General features: G+C 39.5%; 1 protein-coding gene across 3 annotated transcripts; it reads right to left on the bottom strand.

The window, feature by feature from the left end:
- Positions 1-2,413: 2,413 nt before the first annotated feature.
- Positions 2,414-21,814, bottom strand: CEP55 (centrosomal protein 55). Of its 3 annotated transcripts, none has more exons than XM_063307395.1 (9): positions 21,576-21,814; positions 19,716-19,954; positions 18,329-18,613; positions 15,924-15,989; positions 9,815-9,956; positions 5,187-5,491; positions 4,497-4,568; positions 3,959-4,084; positions 2,414-3,337 (listed from the first exon to the last, which is right to left on the bottom strand). In XM_063307395.1, exons 2-9 carry the CDS (start codon positions 19,896-19,898, stop codon positions 3,116-3,118), a joined length of 1,401 nt encoding a protein of 466 aa, XP_063163465.1. In that variant the 5' UTR covers positions 19,899-19,954; positions 21,576-21,814; the 3' UTR covers positions 2,414-3,115. The 3 variants fall into 3 exon arrangements, with proteins under 3 accessions (XP_063163465.1, XP_063163467.1, XP_063163466.1); XM_063307397.1 differs by having other exon boundaries at positions 2,414-3,325; XM_063307396.1 differs by having other exon boundaries at positions 5,187-5,488.
- Positions 21,815-22,123: the final 309 nt, after the last annotated feature.

Raw genomic sequence — 22,123 nt, 5'->3', positions numbered from 1 at the left:
CTGACTGTAGTTCTGATCATGAACTTCTTCTTGCACAATTTAGGATCAGACTAAAGAGATTAGGGAAGACCCACAGATCAGCTAGATATGAGCTCACTAATATCCCTCAGGAATATGCAGTGGAGGTAAAGAATCGATTTAAGGGACTGGACTTAGTAGATAGGGTCCCGGAAGAACTCTGGACAGAAGTTCGCAACATTGTTCAGGAGGCAGCAACAAAATACATCCCAAAGACAGAGAAAACCAAGAAGGCAAAGTGGCTGTCTGCTGAGACACTAGAAGTAGCCCAAGAAAGAAGGAAAGCAGAAGTCAACAGTGATAGGGGGAGATATGCCAAATTAAATGCAAAATTTCAGAGGTTAGCCAGAAGAGATAAGGAATTATTTTTAAACAAGCAATGTGCGGAAGTGGAAGAAGACAATAGAATAGGAAGGACAAGAGACCTCTTCCAGAAAATTAGAAACATTGGAGGTAAATTCCAGGCAAAAATGGGTATGATCAAAAACAAAGATGGCAAGGACCTAACAGAAGAAGAAGAGATCAAGAAAAGGTGGCAAGAATATACGGAAGATCTGTATAGGAAGGATAACAATATCGGGGATAGCTTTGATGGTGTGGTCAGTGAGCTAGAGCCAGACATCCTGAAGAGTGAGGTTGAATGGGCCTTAAGCATTGCTAATAACAAGGCAGCAGGAGACGACGGCATCCCAGCTGAACTGTTCAAAATCTTGCGAGATGATGCTGTCAAGGTAATGCATGCTATATGCCAGCAAATTTGGAAAACACAGGAATGGCCATCAGATTGGAAAAAATCAACTTACATCCCCATACCAAAAAAGGGAAACACTAAAGAATGTTCAAACTATCGAACAGTGGCACTCATTTCACATGCCAGTAAGGTAATGCTCAAGGTCCTGCAAGGTAGACTTCAGCAATTCATGGAGCGAGAATTGCCAGATGTACAAGCTGGGTTTAGAAAAGGCAGAGGAACTAGAGACCAAATTGCCAATATCTGCTGGATAATGGAAAAAGCCAGGGAGTTTCAGAAAAACATCTATTTCTGTTTTATTGACTATTCTAAAGCCTTTGACTGTGTGGACCATAACAAATTGTGGCAAGTTCTTAGCGGTATGGGGATACCAAGTCATCTTGTCTGCCTCCTGAAGAATCTGTATAACGACCAAGTAGCAACAGTAAGAACAGACCACGGAACAACGGACTGGTTTAAGATTGGGAAAGGAGTACGGTAGGGCTGTATACTCTCACCCTACCTATTCAACTTGTACGCAGAACACATCATGCGACATGCTGGGCTTGAGGAATCCAAGGCTGGAGTTAAAATCGCTGGAAGAAACATTAACAATCTCAGATATGCAGATGATACCACTTTGATGGCTGAAAGCGAAGAGGAACTGAGGAGCCTTATGATGAAGGTGAAAGAAGAAAGTGCAAAAGCTGGCTTGCAACTAAACCTCAAAAAAACCAAGATTATGGCAACCAGCTTGATCGATAACTGGCAAATAGAGGGAGAAAATGTAGAAGCAGTGAAAGACTTTGTATTTCTAGGTGCAAAGATTACTGCAGATGCTGACTGCAGTCAGGAAATCAGAAGACACTTAATCCTTGGGAGAAGAGCAATGACAAATCTCGATAAAATAGTTAAGAGCAGAGACATCACACTGACAACAAAGGTCCGCATTGTTAAAGCAATGGTGTTCCCCATAGTAACATATGGCTGCGAGAGCTGGACCATAAGGAAGGCTGAGAGAAGGAAGATCGATGCTTTGGAACTGTGGTGTTGGAGGAAAATTCTGAGAGTGCCTTGGACTGCAAGAAGATCAAACCAGTCCATCCTCCAGGAAATAAAGCCAGACTGCTCACTTGAGGGAATATTAAAGGCAAAACTGAAATACTTTGGCCACACAATGAGAAGACAGGACACCCTGGAGAAGATGCTGATGCTGGGAAGAGTGGAGGGCAAAAGGAAGAGGGGCCGACCAAGGGCAAGGTGGATGGATGATATTCTAGAGGTGACGGACTTGTCCCTGGGGGAGCTGGGGGTGTTGACGACCGACAGGAAGCTCTGGCGTGTGCTGGTCCATGAAGTCACGAAGAGTCGGAAGCGACTGAATGAATAAACAACAAAATAATGTGCCAAAGTGGAATGATTTATAGAAATAATGTGGTTGTGGTTTAATATAGAGTAAGAGATTGATTATGGAAAATTTTTGTATATCCTTGCTGTTAAAAGTTGGAAGTCACATCTTTTTGTAACTTTGAAAAAAAAAATTTTTTCTCGTTTTTTCACATTTTTTAGTTTTTCTTTTTTTCTTTGTAGTTTTTTTTTTTTGCTTTTACCTTTGCTTTGAAACTCAATAAAATTCTTATAAAAATAAAAAAGACATATGTAGAGTATTGCTGGAATAGCCAATTCCATTTTATTATTTTAAAAAGCATTTCCTTATACAGGCTCCCTGATAAGTTATATCCCTAAGCTTTCAGCTCAGGGATAACAAGTGCAAATGAGAGTGTATCTCAAACCAAATGGATGCCATAATCAAGACACACCCTGATGTTCTGAATCGGGGACTTGCTTTCTTTTTACAAAGAAAAGTTCAGTGGAAATTAGAAGTTGGGCTACTTTATATATTTTTTTTTCTCTTACACCCAACTGTCTCCATGCGTTCCCTCATGTGGACTATATGCTTACAGCTCATTGGATATTAAAACATTTTCCTTTTTGCAGTTGTTAGAGGGTCTCGATAAACTGAAATGACCAAATGCATTTCTGGAGGCAAGGCAAAGAATCACATGTTAATCTGGTAAAGTAAAAGTGGCAATAATTGAACATTTGCATGATGCATTAGCCTACAGAAAGTAAGGTAACTTTCTTGCCCGAGAGTGCAAATACAATCAGTAGTTCGGACTTCAAGATACCATGCTCAGAGTTGTTTACTGCCCAGTCCTTCATAAACATTAAATTACAGCACAAAAGTTTTAGTTGAAACACGAACTGTAGTCCTTTAGCATCTTCATGAGTTGTTTTTAAAAAGCTATTATTTTCAGTTAAATTACATGGGTGTATTGAGATGTAGCTACAGGCTTCCTCTAGGACTTAAACTGCACAGAAATCAATATGAGCTAATAGTTCCCTATGCTGGCTTGTAGGATATTGGGTTTTACATCTGGGGCACTCCAGGAAACTTTCATCCAGAAGACTTGTACGTTTGGGTGAAGAACGTTTCTCTTGTATTATCAACTTGTCTTCGAAAGCAGACTGGAAGTTGTCTAAGTCTTCTAAACATTCACCACGTTCTGGAAGCTTCTGGAAAAAAAACTGTTGCATTTAAACATGACAGTATATAATTTATAATGCACGCCAACTGTATTTCTTTAGGGGTCAAAATATCTAAATATAATTGAATTAAAAAGGGGTATCTGACTGGAATATAAGAATCTAGTGATGTGTAAAGGAAAAAAAGACACTCAGGTTTCATATCAAGAGAAGTCCGTCTGACTCTTCTGATATATCTACCATGTTTTTAAATTCTCCACAAGATGCTGTTTTAAAAGCAAAGGTCCTCGGAGTAGTCTATACAGCATCAAATAATCAGAAGTTGGGACAGGCCATGCACAACTGCACACCTGGCAAATAAAATACACATTCAGCAAAAATTGCAGCTCAGTATACATGCTATATGTGGAAAGGGAAAGTATGTATTAGGGCTGTGCAGAGATCCAGATTTGAAGGGCAAAATGAGATTCAGAACCACATTCTGCCTTTCCCCAAGGCTGAGCAGCTATTATATATCAGAAGAAGACTCATTTGGGTTATGGTGTTCCTGACAGACGCTACAAGTACACCCATATGTGCTCCAAATCTCATTTTGCCCTTCAAACTGGATCTCTGCACAGCTCCAGTAAAGATTCAGTCTTTAATTAATCCAGCAGTACTTACTGAGGGCTCAAGACGAGTAATTTGGTCTCTTGCCTTCCGCAGTTCCTTAAGGACTTTGTTCAACTGGTGTTGCAGGTTCTGGCGATCTAGCTTTTCATTCTCAAAGTCTGATGTGCATGACTGGATCTAGAAGAAAAGAAGCAGATGAACAATGAGGTGGCCTCCTAACTAAATGCTTTTTTCGTATTTGATAATTAAGTGTTCCATTTAAACTTCTGTCTATACACAAACAAAATAAATTGTACTTTTTTATAGATAAAAGGGAAGAATAGTTCGATAAAAGAAGTAGAGACAGACTACAAGGGGATACAATTAATCCTGAATGAATTCTAAATTCATATTCTGTTCAGAACTTAAATATGAGCAGTCACTATGACAAATTACATTAATATTATGATTTCTGGGCAACAGAAATGTACACTATCCATTTCCAACTTAGGACAATTTTTTGATATTAAAATGAATATTATAGTTGTGGATATTAGTCACAAAGAACTTTTCTATGTGCTTCAAAATAGCAGGGAGCATAATTTAGTACCTGTTGTTCCAAAGCTGCTATTCTTGTCTGTTCTTCTTGCTGTTTTAGCAAAGACCTGTGGAGCACTTCAATCTATAGAACATGAGCAGAAGATTATGTTACAATCAGTACATAAAAAGCTTCCAAATAATAGATACAAGACATTATCATGGGTTTATTTTGCTCTTCCTCTGCTACATTTTACTTCTACTGCAATGAAAAAAGTGACAGCATGAAGCGTTTTCTTAATTCTTGTTCCTCCCAATTCCTTCTCATCTGATCCAGCTATATTGGTCTAAATACAGAGGTAGCCTTCAGTAGCAGTCCTAGATAAGATGGCTGTCTCAGTACAAATGCTGTCTCTCCATACTATACCACCTCTGACAAAATTTAAAGCAACATTAAATGGATATATTTAGAGCAGAAGGTTGAAGGTGCAAATGCTACTAACACAATTCCCTTCCACTTGATATTTTCTTTCACCCCCTGCCCAAATCAATGTTGAGATATACACACAGGTTGCTACTGGCTGTTAGCCACATCAGCAGAATTTTTTTTAAGGGCTTTCATTTTCAGAGTAGACAGACACAACTAATCCTAACCCAACCTTCCACCATCCAAATGGGATGAACCTGCAACTCCCTGAATCCCCAGTTTGCAGGATCAATTTGGGAAATCGGTTATAAAGCGCTTGTGCGGCAGCCCACAGACCTGAGACGAGAGGGCCTGGCTGCGCTTCTTTTCTTCATCCAGCTTTTTCCTGGCCACTTCATTTTCATGTGTAAGTCTTTGCAAGATTTGCCCTTTGATGTGGTTTTCATCCTGAAGAGTCTTAATATCAGCTTGCTTCTGCAGCTTCAGTAGGCCATTCACATTTATTGCCTCTTGCTTAATCTCATCATACTTCCTTTGCAATTCACTAAGATCAACATGCAGCTGGGACACAATCTGCCTTTCTGCTTCCAGATTCCTTTCAGCTGTTGCCAACATCTGTTCATAATATCTCTGCTTGTCTTCTTTTAGGATTCCACCAGAGGGCAAAGGGACATGGAGCAGAACAGAAAAGACATCCATGAAAATATTAAGTAAACCAGCAAATTGCACCTTAGATGTAAGAATTGAATTATGGCATCATCATATCTCACATGTTGGCATCTTCTCATAGCAAGCCCAGAAACCATAATCACAGGAGCTTCTTGGGCTTTTCAAATTTAGCATCCATACTATAATATTACTCTATTCAGTTACTTCAAATGACCGAATTTTGAGATATACTGTTTGGGGATGTTATCTTGTATTCTTGTTTCTTGCCTTACAGAATGTTAAAAGTGAAAATAAAATAAAAACAAATTCAAAAATCTGAATATGAAAATTTAACTCAAAAAAACGGAAGGATACTTCATAGGTACTAGCAACTTTAAGCACTGTTATTTTGTAATATATTCTAACATTAACACAAATTATTTTACAGTACTTTAAAGGATTAAGAATATCAATTTATCTGCTATTTATTTAGTACTTTACTTCTAAATCAATATGGTTTTGCATGACAATCTGCTTTATATTTTTTTTAGGAAATACAGGTGGTATAAAATGGGAAACTTGAATTAAATTGTATTCTGATGTAGATACTTCTTATAGCTTTCCATATGGCATTTTATATTACTGAAATTCTACAACCCTCCAAGGGTACAATAGTGCTTGATGTACAGATAGTCCTCACTTAATGACCACAATTGAGACTGGAATTTTGGTTTCTAAGCAAAGCGGTCATTAAGCAAATCCACCCTGATTCTACCTTTTTTCTGGTGGTAAACGAACCACGTGGTTGTTAAGCAAATCTGTCATGAGTAAGGATGGCGAGCAGGGGGCTCCCATCCAGGCTGTAAAGCGCATGCATAGTACTGAGGAATTAGGTAGCCATTCAAAGAGACACAGATCGGGCCCGCCTTAGCCTTTGGGGTTTATATGTCTGGGTTTTTCCCACGCTTCTTCAGTTTGTTAGGATTTTCTGTTTATGTAGCAGTAGTAAAACACTAGAGACCTATTCCTTGTATCAGCGTGGTTCCTGGCTGTTAGGACAAAATCACGCGGTTCCCCATTGATTTTGCTTGCCAGAAGAGGGCCAGGAAGGTCTAAAATGGTGATCATGTGACCACAGGATGCTGCAGTGGTTATAAATGCAAACTGGTTGCCAAGGTCCCAAATTGTGATCATGTGACCTCAGGGACACTGTGACAGTCATAAGTGTGAGCACCAGTTGTAAGTCAGGGTTTTCAGCACTGTCCTAAGTCAAAACCATCACTAAACAAATGGTCATTAAATGAGGACTACCTGTACTTCATTTAGTGTTCAAATCCCCAGTAAGGTTCATTTAGTGACCTTAAAAACCAGCAAACACATATAGATTAGTCCTATAAGCTTTTAAAATATCCTTCTGAATATGTCAGTGATGAAGATCAATTTTGACAGTTTCTTCCATACCACCGTTCCATCTCTGAAGTTACTACAACTTTTCTAGCTCTCGTGGAAAGTCATACTTATATGTTACTTTTGACTATTGAGAGTCCTTCCCTTACTAATTACACATAATCATGAAAATAGATTTGTATGATGTATCTTGGAAATTGTAGTAAAAGTACAGGCTGCAAACCCTGGCCCACATTCAGTGACATCCATCTTTCTACCATCATTCAAGAGGGAGAGAGATCTTAGGCATGTAGGTGCAGACAGATGCTCTAACCCCTTCCTCTCCTGTATACGATAAAACTTGTTCTTTTAAAAACTAGTGGTAGAACCTGGGAAAACAGAGCCAGTAGTTGTATGGCAAGGTGGAGAGAAGAAAACTACCACTGTTCTTCTCTAGTCTCTGATTAAAGTGGTATTTCCAGGAAAAATCTTGGAGCAGGGGAGCATGTTTCCAGAGACAACTACTCTCTATAGGAATAGGAAAAAAACATTAGTGGGAGATATTACATTCGAATTGTGATCCTTATGTTTCTGTGCTTAAGTTTAATATTCTATCTTTCTGGACAATGATAGGGAATTGGATGCTTAATGTCAGCCCTTTTTCATCCATACCTTAGACTGGTCAAGAACATATTAAATTTATTTAGAATATTTTTGTACTCTATGCTATTAAATTGTAGCATTTCCCATTTCAAAAAGGAAGTCACACCGTTTGTACTAGACTAGCAGCATATTGTGACGTTTAACCAATGACCAGAAATGTCCTTAATTGTTCCTCTTAATACAGTTTTTGTTTATGACTTGCTACATTGATTTATTACCCAAAAAGGAAGAGGAAGAGTTGAAACCTCTGGCTGTATTCCTCTACACTACACAGCCAGGAAGTTGTTCTACAGAAATTACGTCAGGTTTTCCTCATTTTTATCTTTTCATATATCGGGATGACAGCACAGGGCTGCGGTAACCCAATCTTTCTGGTCGACTGGGGTTAGGGGGAAAGATGCCAAGCACCCCTGGAAAATAAGTGATAGCAACATTAACTACCAAGGAGCTACATCAAGGTAGGAGAGGTCAGGCTGGGAAAACACCATGGTATTCTGGGAGAAGTTTGGAAACTTCAGCCTTTCACCTTACTGGTTCAGCCCTGCCACTACAAGGTTCTATAGGTGGGATAAGTGGACCTAGAGGACAGCTCAGTGCAATTTTTTTTCTTTAGTTTTCACAACACACACATCTCCCCCCTCCCCCCAAAACAGTGTTGTTGGTGTCTAATATACAGGCTGGCCTGTGACCAGTAGGCAGGTAATTTTTTCCTTTTTCCTAAATTATTTTAGCCCATACTATGAAGAGATTTCTACACAATAACATTTTTATTTCTAGCTTTCAGGTTTGATGGGATAGCTAGATTCACATGAGGGAATAGAGCTCCCCTGGATGCTATTGAGAAGTGGGAGGAGAAGGAGAAGGGGATGGTGATGATTTAGGAATTGGAATTAGAAAAGCAGGAATCCTCAGGAGCAATTTAGAAGAGGTCAGGAGAGAGCAAGGGGAGAGTCAGAACCTGTTCAAGATCTGAGAGAAGGCAGAATGAACCCCAGTCCTCTCAACAAGGCTCAGAACTCCAGGTTCATTAAAATAACTATTGTGTCATGAGTATTTCCAAAAGATCATAGGGAGAGATGCAAGCCCCAGAGATGGCTAGCTGTGCCTAACAAGTTTTGTAAGTATATCTTAAGCTTGGCACATGACCATCCAAATGGATATATAGGATAGCTATAAACAAAGGAAAACTATGGACTGGATATGGCTGGGATGCGACTGAATATGTCAGATCACAATGATACTTGGCAGAGGGTGAGGAACAGCAAGGACATTACCTGTCTTAGAAATTCCATCCCAGAAAGTGACAGTAGACTTTGTGGGGCCTATCCAACCCAACCCAAGACACCTTGGTGGAAACAATATGTAAAAACTCTTGCAGACTATGCCACTAGAAGGCCTGAGGCAGCAGCTCTAAACTGGATTTATGCTAAGAGTGTAAGCCAGGCATTCTTGCACATATTTGCATTACAGATGTCATGTAGTCCAATCTCTGCTCAGTTCAGAATCTGCAATGTAAGATGAATTACAACATTCCTAGCTAAAGATTTCTGAACCTCTGCTTGAATACTTGCAGTGAAGAAGAGATATTCTCCTGTACTGAAGGAAAGTTTACTGCCCTAGAAGGCAGCCTGTTTCACAACTGAACAGCTCTCGACAGTGGAAATTTCTCCTAATCTTCAGCCAAAATATCCTTGGAATTTCCATCCACTAGTTCTACTCCTGTCTTCTGGAGTAGCAGATACAAAGTTGTTGCATTGTCTAATAACTTTCTTACAATGTCTGAAAGTTGTATAACCTGCAAAATCACAGCAATGCCAGTATCCCTCATGGCATACAGATGCTAACAAATGTAAATACTAATAGCTATTCAGGCACAAAACAACTACTTAACAGCAGAAGAATTTGCAGAAGCAAACTAACTGTAAAACTTGATATCAAGAAGTCTTGCCTGCATCTCTGTTCTATGGGAGTTGTTCTCAGAAATAATGTAGACTCAATTTGAATGATAGCATTTTTAAATCAACATCTAAAAAGCAAGTTGTATATGCCAGACCCAATCAACAAATCCTCTTCTCCTATCTATACAATTGGGAGTCTGGAATCTAAACAATTTTCTCCCCCTCCCCTCCCAAAACTACAGCAGCACAAATATAGATGTCAGAAGAGCTGTTCTTACAGATGTAATGTGTAGAGCAATACAGGGAAATCTGATCAATATAAGTTAACTTTTGTGGCTCTGTGAAGTTTGAAGAATATTCAGTCAATACCTTCTGCCCTAGCTTCTTTTGCTTGCTGTTGGTTAACAGTTTCTAGCTGCTGCTCCAGTTCAAAAATCCTTGCTAAGAGATTCTGAACATAAGCCTCCCGTTGCTGGTCATATATTAGCCACTGCTGGTTTTTCTCTAAAGCCTGTAAAGAGATTTGAAAGTTAGTAAAACAGACTTCTACGGAAAAAAACCCAACTAATTTTATATCCCCATTTCCAGAAAATCAGATATTTCAAATGCACCCTATTTGCAAGGCCTCTTTTGCATGACTCCTGGTAACACTACATTTCAGTAGAGTACAGCAGAAGCAAACATTTAACCAGTGAAAAATTATCTCTGTACTTTTTCTTCATTATCGGCACACTCTGCTATTGGAAATGACGATATATTGATGTGGTCCAATATACAGTGATACCTAACCACGATAGTGTTTGAGATCCACTTTCAAATTTAACTTGAAAAGAAGCAGATTGAATTAGATTAGATGATTTCCAAGTAAATATGCATAGGATTGGATATTATTTACCTTAATTTTTAATAGAACCCAATAAAATGAACGGTGCAATCCTATGCATCTTTACTCAAAAGACAGTTCCAAATTAAATCAGCAAGGTTTCATGCAGACGTCACATGATTTCCCAGTACATTTGACTCATGTTGTCCCTTTGCTTGTTCAAACCATGAGTCACATAAAGGTGGGACAGTGGCAATGAGCCTGAAGAAGCAGAACAAACTCATTTATCACAGGCTCCAAATCCTGCTTATGCGCAGGCCACATTTAGAACCAACCGTGGCCTATTGCCTGCCAAATTCTTTCTCATTCAATTGTTCTACCACCTTTTGGATGGATTGGGCACCTGTACCAGTGCAATCGTACACACATACAAGAGTTGTTAGTACAAGAAAGTATAAGGAAAGAAGGAAGGAAGGAAGGAAGGAAGGAAGGAAGGAAGGAAGGAAGGAAGGAAGGAAGGAAGGGCTGCTCGAGGGAAGGAAAAGAAGCAAAAAAGAGAGATGGCTTGAGGGAGAGTCAAAAAAGAAACACTCAGAGCTACTATTGCTCATTTTGGTCACAATAGCCATTTCTTTTCCAGAAGAGTGACCTGGCAACAGAGATTATGAGAGGGAGGGGGGGCAGGTGTGGAGGTAGGGATTTTGCCCGTTATTTGAAGAAGAACACAAAAAGATTGGGTAAAGGAGATGGAGAAGGGATTTTGCAGGGGTGGGGTGGTGGTTGCCAGTGGAGTTGAGGGGAAAGAGAACCTTCCTTTCTGAGGTAAAAAGCCACAGGGATTTTAGGAAAGAAATAAATTGTTAACATTACCAAGAAGGAAAGTGGAGAATACCATACAAGAGAGTAAATACAGAAACCACTGGAGAGAGAATTGCAAGAAATTGGCAATAGAGTAGGAGCACAAAATTAAGAAGGAAAACAGAAGATGACAGCAAATACTAAGAAAGGCATGCAGGAGAGGAAAACGGATTCAATCCTCACTTTGAGCCTCTGGAGAAGAACTTCCGTGTGAAATATAACAGCTGAGCAATGAGACTTCCAGAACTAATAACTATACTCAAATTGAAAAATGCGAACTATAGAAATCCGTTGCCGTGTGTCCATTCAGAAGCCAACTAGATTAGCAGAATGCAAACTTCAACATGAAGCACTCCTGTCCGGTAACAAATGTCACTGAAATAACGGGATTTCCATCTGAGTAAGCACAACAAGCTCCAAGATTCTGTTAACATCAGGGATTAAAACAAGAAACTGAACAAGAATGGTAACCATTTCTCCATCCAGAGGACTGCATTTCCAGAGCAAGCTCATGGAATTTTTAATGTGTAACTTCAAAAAGCTCTACAAGAGAAACCAGCTCAATTTCTAAAGGTCGGTTGACCTGTAAGTTTTATGGTCAAACATACGTGGCAGATACATGCTTTCTTTGGTGGATCATAGTCACTCAGTGGCAGAAATCTTAAAGCCTCCCTCACAACTAGCCATTCCATTAGATATGTGATTCCAATATAGTTTTAAGGTTGTCCTCCAAGTATACTTAGCCCCATGGAGTGTTTTTATATCTTCCCAAAGTCCATAGCTTAACATTTAAAAAGTTTATAATTTTCATTCCTTTACATATAGAATTTAGGGCCAAAGTACACAAAGCCTTCAATATGTGGCTGCCCTATATATTTTATTTTCTGTAATATAGGAGTGTAGCAGCTGAGTTGGTGGAAGGTAAACTTAATTCTTAAGGACAAATTTTACACATATTTCTATGGCGCCAATGGAAATTTATACAATTTCTCATTGGCACCATACTCATTTACTCATGGATTGTGTGACTTTTTGTTCATAATTAGAGGCCTGGGGACAAAGGATGTCCCCCACTCCCCATTTTTGTTTGTGTGTGTGTGTGTGTGTCTTTGAGTAAGTGTTGACTCCTGCTGACTGCCTGGACTAGTTCCTGCAGTTTTCTTGGCAAGAGTTCAGCAATGGTTTGCCTTTGCCTTCTTCCTAGAGCTGAGGGGAGTGACTGGCTCAAGGTCACCCAATTAGTTTTGTGCCTATGGTAGTTCTCCCAGTTTCCTGGTTTCTAGCCTGATGCCTTAACCACCACACCAAACTGGCTCTCACTTTGTACCATGCTTTGATCCTAATCTTAATCAGGCCACTGTACTTGCTATAGAGAAAATAAAACCAGAGCAGCTGTCCACAGGGTATGAAGGTATCTTGCAGTTTGTCGTCTTGTGACATTAGCTTTGGTTAGAAACCTGAACCTAAAGGACTGATCCACTTCCAAAAAAGGATATGATCAGGATATGACCCCTTTACTTTCAGACCCTTCTGAGCTTTAGTATACAAAGACAACCCTACAAGGAAAAGCAAAAGTTTAAAGCTAGTATTTTCAGTGCCCAGACCGAGATCTCTGCCCAGCCCTGCCTTATTGGATGGTGTGTCAGGAAGTGTAAATACAAATAAGTTAGAGAACTTTAAACAAAGACTGAAGTGTAGTTTTCTTTAAGGTCAAGAAACCTTTGGAAGAATAGGGTAAATATTTACATGCCATCTGTAATCTCTTGTAAAGTATGCCTGTGTTGAATAATTCCATATTGAGAGGTCTCTGAAAGCTCTTTAAGTTGTACTTTTTTTCTAATTTCACATCTGATTAACAATGCTAAACGAATTATTTAGATTACAAAATCTCAAAAAAAATTTAACATCATCAATATACGTTTACTCTTAAGTAATTTCAATTGAAGTTACTCTGAAGCGTGCACAGAACTGTAACCTTCTTCAAACATTCTGTTCCAGAACCTAATTGTTGCTGATGACATGTCTTCTCAATGAATAATCAGTGATGGACATTAGGGGCAGGGCCTTCTCAGCAGCAGCCCCTCCCCTAATATAACTCCCAAAGAATGTGTCAGTTCCCTTCTACGTTGTGGCAATGGATTCCAAAACCACCCGTCTTTAAAGTGGCTTCAAACGGATGTGTCACTCCGCTACTTAACTATACTGGCAACGTACTAGATGAATATCTTACTGCTATATTACCATTTGAATGTTTTATTAGATTAATGTATTGTTTTGATTTTGATTCTTGTATGTTGTTGCTGCCTTTGAAAGATGGGTTCAAAAAGATACCATAGAAATGCACAAAAAAATAATGGTCTCACAATATCATCAAATGGTTGTTCGGTTTTAAAAAGATGTATGCTCATTGGTGAAAAAAAAACTCTCCACAATAATAAAGCAATGCATTTAATGTGTGTATGTAGGAGATTTAAAAAACCCTGACAAGAAATTTTTTATTCCTTTACAAATAAAAAGCTTAGGATAACATGCAGATCAAACTATAGCAGGTATATTCACTTATTTAACTTTATTTGAAGCCGTACAGAAGGCTTCCAATAGCTCAATGGAAACTTGTGTTTAAACAGCCATCCTTTGTATTATATTCAAGCAGTTTTTGAATTTATTTTTAAAATAGTTCTCATGAGACATAAGGCTTGCTGTTAATGGAATGTAAGGCACTTGTTTCCTAGCTCAGAGTACTAGTTTCACAGTCCTCTTTATATTTTCCTTAAATGAGTGAGTGTTCAGAGATATAGACAAGATAGCAATATTTAACAGATGTAATCTAACAAAGTTAGAGCTTTCAGTCCCTAGCCTTGTTTGAAGTAAGCAAATTGTACTGCATTTTTGTTTAATCATCCATTCTTAATTGCTACAGAACTGGATGTGCCATTTAATAGCAAAAGTGGCCAATGCATAATCAAAAAACCTACACTGGGCTTTCAACATGGTTTTGACCCTCTTTTCCACCTAGGAACGGGAAGTGAGATTTTGGCTGCCTGCCATACCTCGAATTTGTTTGTTTTATTCGGAAAAACAGATGAATATTGCAAATCTTCAGATGCAGGTCAGGTGTACAGAGTTAAATGCTGAACAGGTGCTACTTGTGTGGCTGAACTACCGCAGCATCTAATAAAGAGGGGAGGCATCATGCCAGATCAGTGTTCTGCCTACAGACAAATACACTAATGGTTGAATGGAGAAATTACAATTTAATCTATTTATCACATGAACGTTGACTGAGATAATGTACTCTTCTCTGAATGGATACATTCTAAAACACTGCACATAAAAGCAGGATTTACTGATGACGTTGGAGGAGATCTGTGTTACCCTGTGGTAGCAAAAAATAAGGAGTCTGATAGCACTTTTTCCGACTAGCACATTTCAAAATGTACTGATAGTGGCTTATATATAGTATAACGCTGAACTTATAAAGTTATGGCATAAACCAGCAACAGTTATTAGCTTTTGTTACATACCATTTCATAATTAGATCACTTTCATGGAGTCCATGGAACTAAATTCAATTCCTGCCTCCTCACTGAATGAGGAAACTGAGCACAGATTTGAATCTGCCTCAATACAATATTTGAACCAATGCAAAACTACTATTCTGCAGGGTAATATAATCATATACAGGTAGTCCTTGGTTAACAACCACTCATTCAGCGACCGTTCAAAGTTACGATGGCACTGAACGAGTGGTACTTACGACCAGTCCCCCACGTTCTGCTGTTCCAGCACCCTGCAGTCACGTGATTGTGATTGAGGAGCTTGGCAACTGGCTTGCACTTATGGTTGCAGCATCCCGCAATCACGTGATCACCATCTGCAACCTTCCCTGCTGGCTTCCCACAAGCAAAGTCAATGGGGAAGCCAGCAGGAAGATTGCAAGTCACTTCTGTAAGTTGTTTCCACTCCCGCTGCTTTTTATCCCAAGGAGCCTGGCTACTGAGTACGAGATCCCAGGGATTTAGTACTCCATAGCACCCATGCGTCCACTGAACCCCCCGCCCTACACCTGCACTCTGTAGCACCTGCCCAGTCATGCTCACCCGGCGCCAGCCACCTGCATACCCTCCCGCACCTGGCAGCAGCCACTCCCTGCTCGGCCACACTGCAGGAGCCACTACCCACCCACTGGCCTGCTTGCAAGCCGCCTGGGACTTACAACTTCCTGCTGGCTTCCCCATTGACTTTGCTTGTTGGAAGCTGGCAAGAAGTCGCAAGGGGGTCCTCGCTTAATGACCCGTGATCCTTGCTTAACGATAGCAATGGGGACTGCCAGGATTGCCATTGCTAAGCGATGAGGTTACATGATGTCACACTTTACGACTGCATCACTTAGCAACAGAAATTCTGGTCTTAATTATCATTAAGTGAAGACTACAATACTATGTCAGTCCTTTAAAAATCATTTGCGTCTAAATGTAAAATATATGAATTGGTTATTTTTGTTTGAAATCAAGGGTGAACAATGGACAAGAGGTTCTGCTTTCATGTCCTGTCTCTAGGAAGCTACAGATCTCTGACTGATTACTAAGAAAAACTAAATTTTGTATTTGATCCTAATATCCCTATTACTTACTATATTACAGCTACAGTACATTCCCATGTACTCTTCTTTGGGAAACCAGTGAGTCAGCTCCAGACAGGCCAGTATAGGATTATTCTGCATTGTCTGTAATTTTATTTTATTTTATTATTTATTCCTTAAATAAAATATACAATATATTTGATGAAATGGCTTACATCTTTCAGTTGAATTTCAACTTCATGTATGTTGACTGGCGTTCCAGAACAGTGTACAGTCTTTTCCTGTTAAAAAATAGGAATAGTGAAATAGTTCAATTCCATTAACTGAAAGCACATGTCTGTGTGTTCCAGATATGAGCAAGTACTGCCACGTTACACCTTGCAAGCACTGGGCTTCTGTTATTTGTCAAACCAATGAAGCATTCTAGATTCTACGTATCACATTTCTACTAAATATTTCCTTCTGCAGTGAAGATCAGATTAGGACAGAGAGAAGCACTTGCCTAATTTCAAAAACGTTAAGCAGGATTGGACCTGGTTATATTTGGATGGGAGACCACCATAAAACCCCATGGCTCTAATCTAGACTGGAATGTAAAAAAGAAAAGAAAAGAAAGAAAAACATGGCCAGAAGAAGGAAATGGCAAACCACTTCTGTCTCTTTGCAAAAAACAAAACAAAACAAAACCCCACACCTACATGGTCTTGTCTATGTAATCATGAGTTCATTTTTGACTCAAAGGAGACCTTAATGAATTCCAGAACAGAATCTACTGAGCTACCTACAAATAGGAAAGTTTCACATATTTGGCAAAAGATGACAGAAGCTCTAAAAGTATTTGGATAAGTATCAGATTATCTTGACTAGAATCTATTATTTTAAAACTTTGTACATTATAGCTTCAGAACAAAAGAGAGTACTATGTCCCAAACCTATACAACCAGCATGTATATATTTAGTTGAGTTTAAGTGCACTTATTGTTTTGCATAATGACTGCTATGTTTCAATCACCCAATGTCTATAAACATACTTTGTGATTTAAACAAGCACCTGACTGTGACATTTGGTATTTTAAGTTTCAAACTCTATAGGACTGATACTCTACTGCCATCTACCTTCGGTAAGTGGTATTTCTGAAATCCTTTTCCATAATATCTCATACCTAATCAGGTCAGTGGAATCAAATTTACAATCTGTTCATCAACTTGGGTTTTAACAGTGATGTCCAGATAAGCAGTTTTCAGCATCAGAATTGCTGTAGGATGACTAGGAAACTAATACAAGTGTAAGTAGAAATAAAAATTATGTCCATTTTTCATCTATCCTTAACTTTTGCTCAGAAGCCAACCTCTCAGAAGGCAAAGTCAAATTTGGGCTCTAATGAAGTCAGGCTTATGTCTAATCTTAATAAAGAATTAACTGGACAGACAATGGCCCTTAGAAATTTTGACCAAACCACTTCTAGAGAGCCCGTACTATGACAGCTTCAGAACACTGTACCATAAAGCAGATACTGCACTACCTTAGCTCTGAAGATTTCAATTGCAGTGATGACATGCCTATTATTTTTGTGGATAGCGAACTGGAAAATGGTGGTTGTCACTTTGAGGTTGCAAGGATGCAAATTACTAAAGCCATTCCATATTATTACTTCACAACAGCCCAGTTTCTCTTTCCTATTTATATTTATTTATTTATAAATAAATAAATAAATAAATAAATAAATAAATAAATAAATAAATAAATTGGCTTGGACACCTCCCAACTCCAGTTGACACTGAACAGCTCACAGCATAAAAAACGAACAGCAATATGCAATCCAGATAAAATAAACAATGAACAAGATGGTGAATCTGGCCAATAGCAACATGCATATGTCCTACAAGGGATCCAGCCACCCTTGCCTAAAGCCAGGGAGAACAGCCAGATCTTTAAGGCCCTCTGGAGCACCATCAGGCCAAGAGCCACCCAATCTCAGGGGAAACTCATTCCAGAAAGCAGACACTGTGACCGAGAAGGCATGTTTCCAGGGTCCTGATAGATAGCATTGCTTCATCTAGGGAATCTGGAGTGCATCAACCCTGTCAGATTGAGCCAGACAGGCTGATATGATGGGAGATAGGCAGTCCCTCAAGAAATCAGACTCTAGGCAATGTAGGGCTTTATAGGTCATAACCAGCATCTTGAATTGCATCTGGAAGCAAACTGGCAACCAGTGCAGCTCATGAAACAAAGTGTCACATAGGCATACCCATCGCTGTCCATGCCACTGCATTCTGGACCAGTTGAAGCTTCCAGGTGGTCTTCAAGAGCAGCCCAATGTAGAGTGCATGCAGTAGTCAAACCATGAGGTGTCTAGGGCATGAGTGAATGTCTTAAGGCATCCCGATCTAGGAAAGGGCATAACTGGTACACCAAATGAAGCTGTGCAAAGGTCTTCCTCATCAAGCAGGAGCTGTGAGTTCAGGAAGACCCCCAGATTGCACACCACTCTTAAATGGGCAAGTGCAACCCCATCCAAGGTTAAAGAGTTCAAAAAGAGTTCAGTCCCAAATAACTTCCAAATACCACTATAAGGAAAAGGGTTAGGTAAGATTACACACATTTTTATAAACTCACCTGGGAGATCTGGACATTACTGGCTCTGCTTTCAAGATCTGTACATCTTGCAGAAACCGCAGATATATGGTTTTTCTGCCATTCTACCTCTTCCGAGAGGGAATTCAGTAGCTGCTCCCGCTTAGCCACTTCTTTTGTTTTCTCTTCTAGTTGACCACGTAGGGAAGCAACACCTGTATTTTTGCTTCTACTTCTTAACTCATCTTTCAGGACCTGGATTTCTTGATCTTTTTTTCCAAGTTTACTTTTATATTCTTCTGTTTCTGTTTCAAGGGCAAGTATTTTCTGAATGAAGTAGAGGCAAGCATTTAACAAGAAAATAGGTCAGTTTCCAAACTATAAATTCCAGATTGACTTGAAATGGCTAATCATGCCATCAAACATTAATATACTGGAGGGTGAAGATAGCAAAATTAGGCTTATGATAACAGGATTTGGAATATTAATGTACTATTCTACCTAGAGATTGTCCATTTAATTGTACTGCAAAAAGTACAGTCTCAGTAAAATGTTCATATTTTACTAAAATACTATGCCAAAAGCAGAGACAAAAAAGACAAAATAACTAAAAAAGACAAAAAGGCTGCAACCAACTCCAATTCTTATGAAGCCAGGGATTTAATGTTAAGGTTAATATGAAAGTGAAACAAAAAGTAGAAGAGGCTCCACCATTTTAACTAACCCAAAAAATGGTGTTTCACCAACAAGAACTGCACAATATAACATAAATAATGTTTGTACATAAACAGCTTAGATGATGCTTTATCAACTGCCAGCTATTTACAATTAAATTTGAAATAATTTAAATAGTTTAAACTACTTAAACTATTTATGTTACAATAGTCTGTACAGGCTTTCAAATACACAGAGTTTATGAGAACACAAAAACAGAGTAAAGAGTAACTAAGCCTTGGGAAAAAAATGCACTAAAATCACAAATCTCTTCTGATGAAATCATCAAGAAACAAATCATTTTAAAGTTACTGCAGTATGTTAATAATAGCAACAGTGAAAGAGTTACACTACCAGCCCTGAGTGCTTAATGTGCATTAGAAGAGAAGGAACTAGTAAATGAATGAATGAAGTAAACATTTAACGTGTTTTAGGGAAGATTATGTTGCCATCCCATTGCCAGATGTGGTTGTGCTTGCAGAAATCTAGAAGCAATGCTAATTGGCTGCATGGCAGGGCAGAGAAAGAAAAAACAGGGCTATTCTGCTAAGACATCACATTACAGTAAGGGTTAGCATCTCATTATCAATTGGTTTCTTTCTGTAATTAGATGAAAGGTGAAGCCTTTGGGTTATAAAGTATTTTGTTTCAAATATTCAGATTTTAATTAAGATGCAAAGCAAAGATTATTTTGTCAGTCCTTTAGTTATATTACCTCCAGAAGCCTCTTCCTTTCTTCAGGTGTCATTTTGCTTTTGCCCTTAATGATTTCTTCCAAAGACTTTTTCAGAGCTGCATTTTCTTTCTTATACACCTGCAATTCTGATTCAGATTTGGAATCACCGGACTTGAATCCCCACTTGCTGATATTCATCTCTTTGATGGCCTTTGATGTCATACTTCAAGTTCTCCAAAAAAAATCATCAGGCACTATTCAAGAAGCAGCCACTTCATCTGCAAGATTTAAAAAAATCCCTCTAATTCCAATCCCACAAATAGTACAAGCCCATGGGAATTACTTTCTAACATATATCCTTATGATTACAATTAATCCATTTATTCATAGTTTTATTATATATAACCACAGCGTTTTACAATAGACAGATAAAGATATGTAGGATTCTGCCTTATCATAAATAGTATGAAGAATAAAAGTTCCTTTCAAAACCTACTGAACATTTTTATAAAATAGAAAAAGTTCTTTCCAAATAGAACATTAAACGTTAAAAATGGAGATGATAAGGAACTTAAAGGAAACAGAAACAATGCAATATGCAGCTGCTAAATGTCTTGAACTAACCATGAGAAACCATATCCAAAGGAGATAGCCTTTGCCACAGAGATTAAGATAAAGAATGTTTGCAACTGGGTGTGTCACTTTTAAAAATAATAAAACCTGAAATGCAGCCAGATGAATCTGAGAGCAAGGGGGTACTTGAGGAGAAATTGCCATTCCCTCCCAGTTAAGATGTCTCCCTAATTGTTGTTTGTTTTGTAGAGAAAAAATTACATGGAGCTGTATTTTTTTCCACGCACATCAGCTGAAGTGAACAATAATCTTATCAATTAAAAGACTTTATCTCAGATTTGCCCTTTATTAAACACTGAAGTAACTGGAAATACCCTCAAATATGACATGCTCCAACAGGGCTGGATTACTGATGGAGACAGAAAAATAGTTTCAAAAGCTAAAAGTATCATTACCACCAGCACCCTCTCTCAGACCAATCCACCTCACAGGGTTGGTTGATGTGGGGAAATAGGAGGCAGGAGTATAAAGAATGTTTGCCGCCTTGAGTTATATACATAAAAATTGGATAAAATAAGGCTAGGTAGTGCTAGAAAATAGTTATTAAAAAACTAATGTCATTTTAGAAGGGAAGTTAGTGCTTTTCTCTTACACAGAAGCGAGAGAGTCATGTATGTAGATTAGATTAGAATGGAATGTAAGAACAAACAGTATGCTCATAGCCACAGAGATAAGGTATGTCAATTAGAATGTGAGAAATTAGGCTCTTCCTTATTACAAAAGTAAAACTTGAAAATTCTAGAAGTAGAGATGCACAGACTAGCTGTTTACACCTGACTATAAAATGGCTTTGAACCCCTTGCAAGGGGTCCGCCACATTCAGTGCTTTTGCGTTGTGTGTGCTGAATGAAACTCTCATTTACAGTGTCTGGTATTTTGACCTGAGCAAGTAACCAACTATAGAGAAGGCGAGACTGTTGTGATGAGGTAAAGAGGCCCTCAAGTCACACCCGACAACTGTTGAGCGCATCCAAGATGTTTCTTTCGGTGAGGGGGTCACGGAAATGGTTTTGCCCTTGCCTGGTTCCATGATGTCCCAGTGGAGGCACAGCCTAAGGATTTCCTAGTGGTCTCCTTTCCAAGCCCTAGGACGGCCGAGTACGGGTAGCTTTCAAGATCGGCCAGGTGCTGCCACCTGTTGAGGCCCGTTTCCAAGGTAGCTCTCCTCTTCTTTCTCTCCACAAGGGCTCAAGAGGCCTGCTCCAGCACCGACTTGCTGAGGCGGAAAAGCACGGCTCCCCGACCCCCCGCCTTCCCCATACACACCTCAGCAAAGCCTCTGGAGCGCTAGGTGGACGCAGCCGGGCAGAAAGGAGCGCTTTAAGATGGCAAGGCGGAGGCGGCACTGACAACAGCGCGCCCTCCCTTCCACCGCGCACGGAAGGAAGGGGACGGGACGGGACGGGACGGGACGGGACGGCCCGGAACGGCGAGCAGGAAACAACGGCAGTACCGCTCCTCTTCGAACCTAGCCCCGCTCGAACGCGGCTTCCGAGAGTTTGAATGCCGCGGCTGCGTGTGACGGCACTTCCGCCTGGTTACCGGGCTACGAGGGCCGCGTGGGGCCAAACCAAGGGGCGGCGGAACTTGACAGCTGCGTGACGTCAGGGACTCGGGTTTTCTTGCTGACGTTCGATGTGAAATGGTCGTGAGCAGCGATAACGAAAGGAACGAGGGGGTTGGATTTTACAACCCCCGGGATGATTTAATGATGATTTTATTTTCTAGCGCAGGGTTCCTCAACCTTGGCAACTCTAAGCTGTGCGGACTTCAACTCCCAGAATTCCCCAGCCAGCTTTGCCAATTCTGGGAGT

Source organism: Candoia aspera, chromosome 6 (genome assembly GCF_035149785.1).
Source record: "Candoia aspera isolate rCanAsp1 chromosome 6, rCanAsp1.hap2, whole genome shotgun sequence".
NCBI lineage: Eukaryota > Metazoa > Chordata > Lepidosauria > Squamata > Boidae > Candoia > Candoia aspera.
The sequence above is the reverse complement of the archived record's forward strand: the minus strand, read 5'-3'. Positions and strand labels throughout refer to the sequence as shown.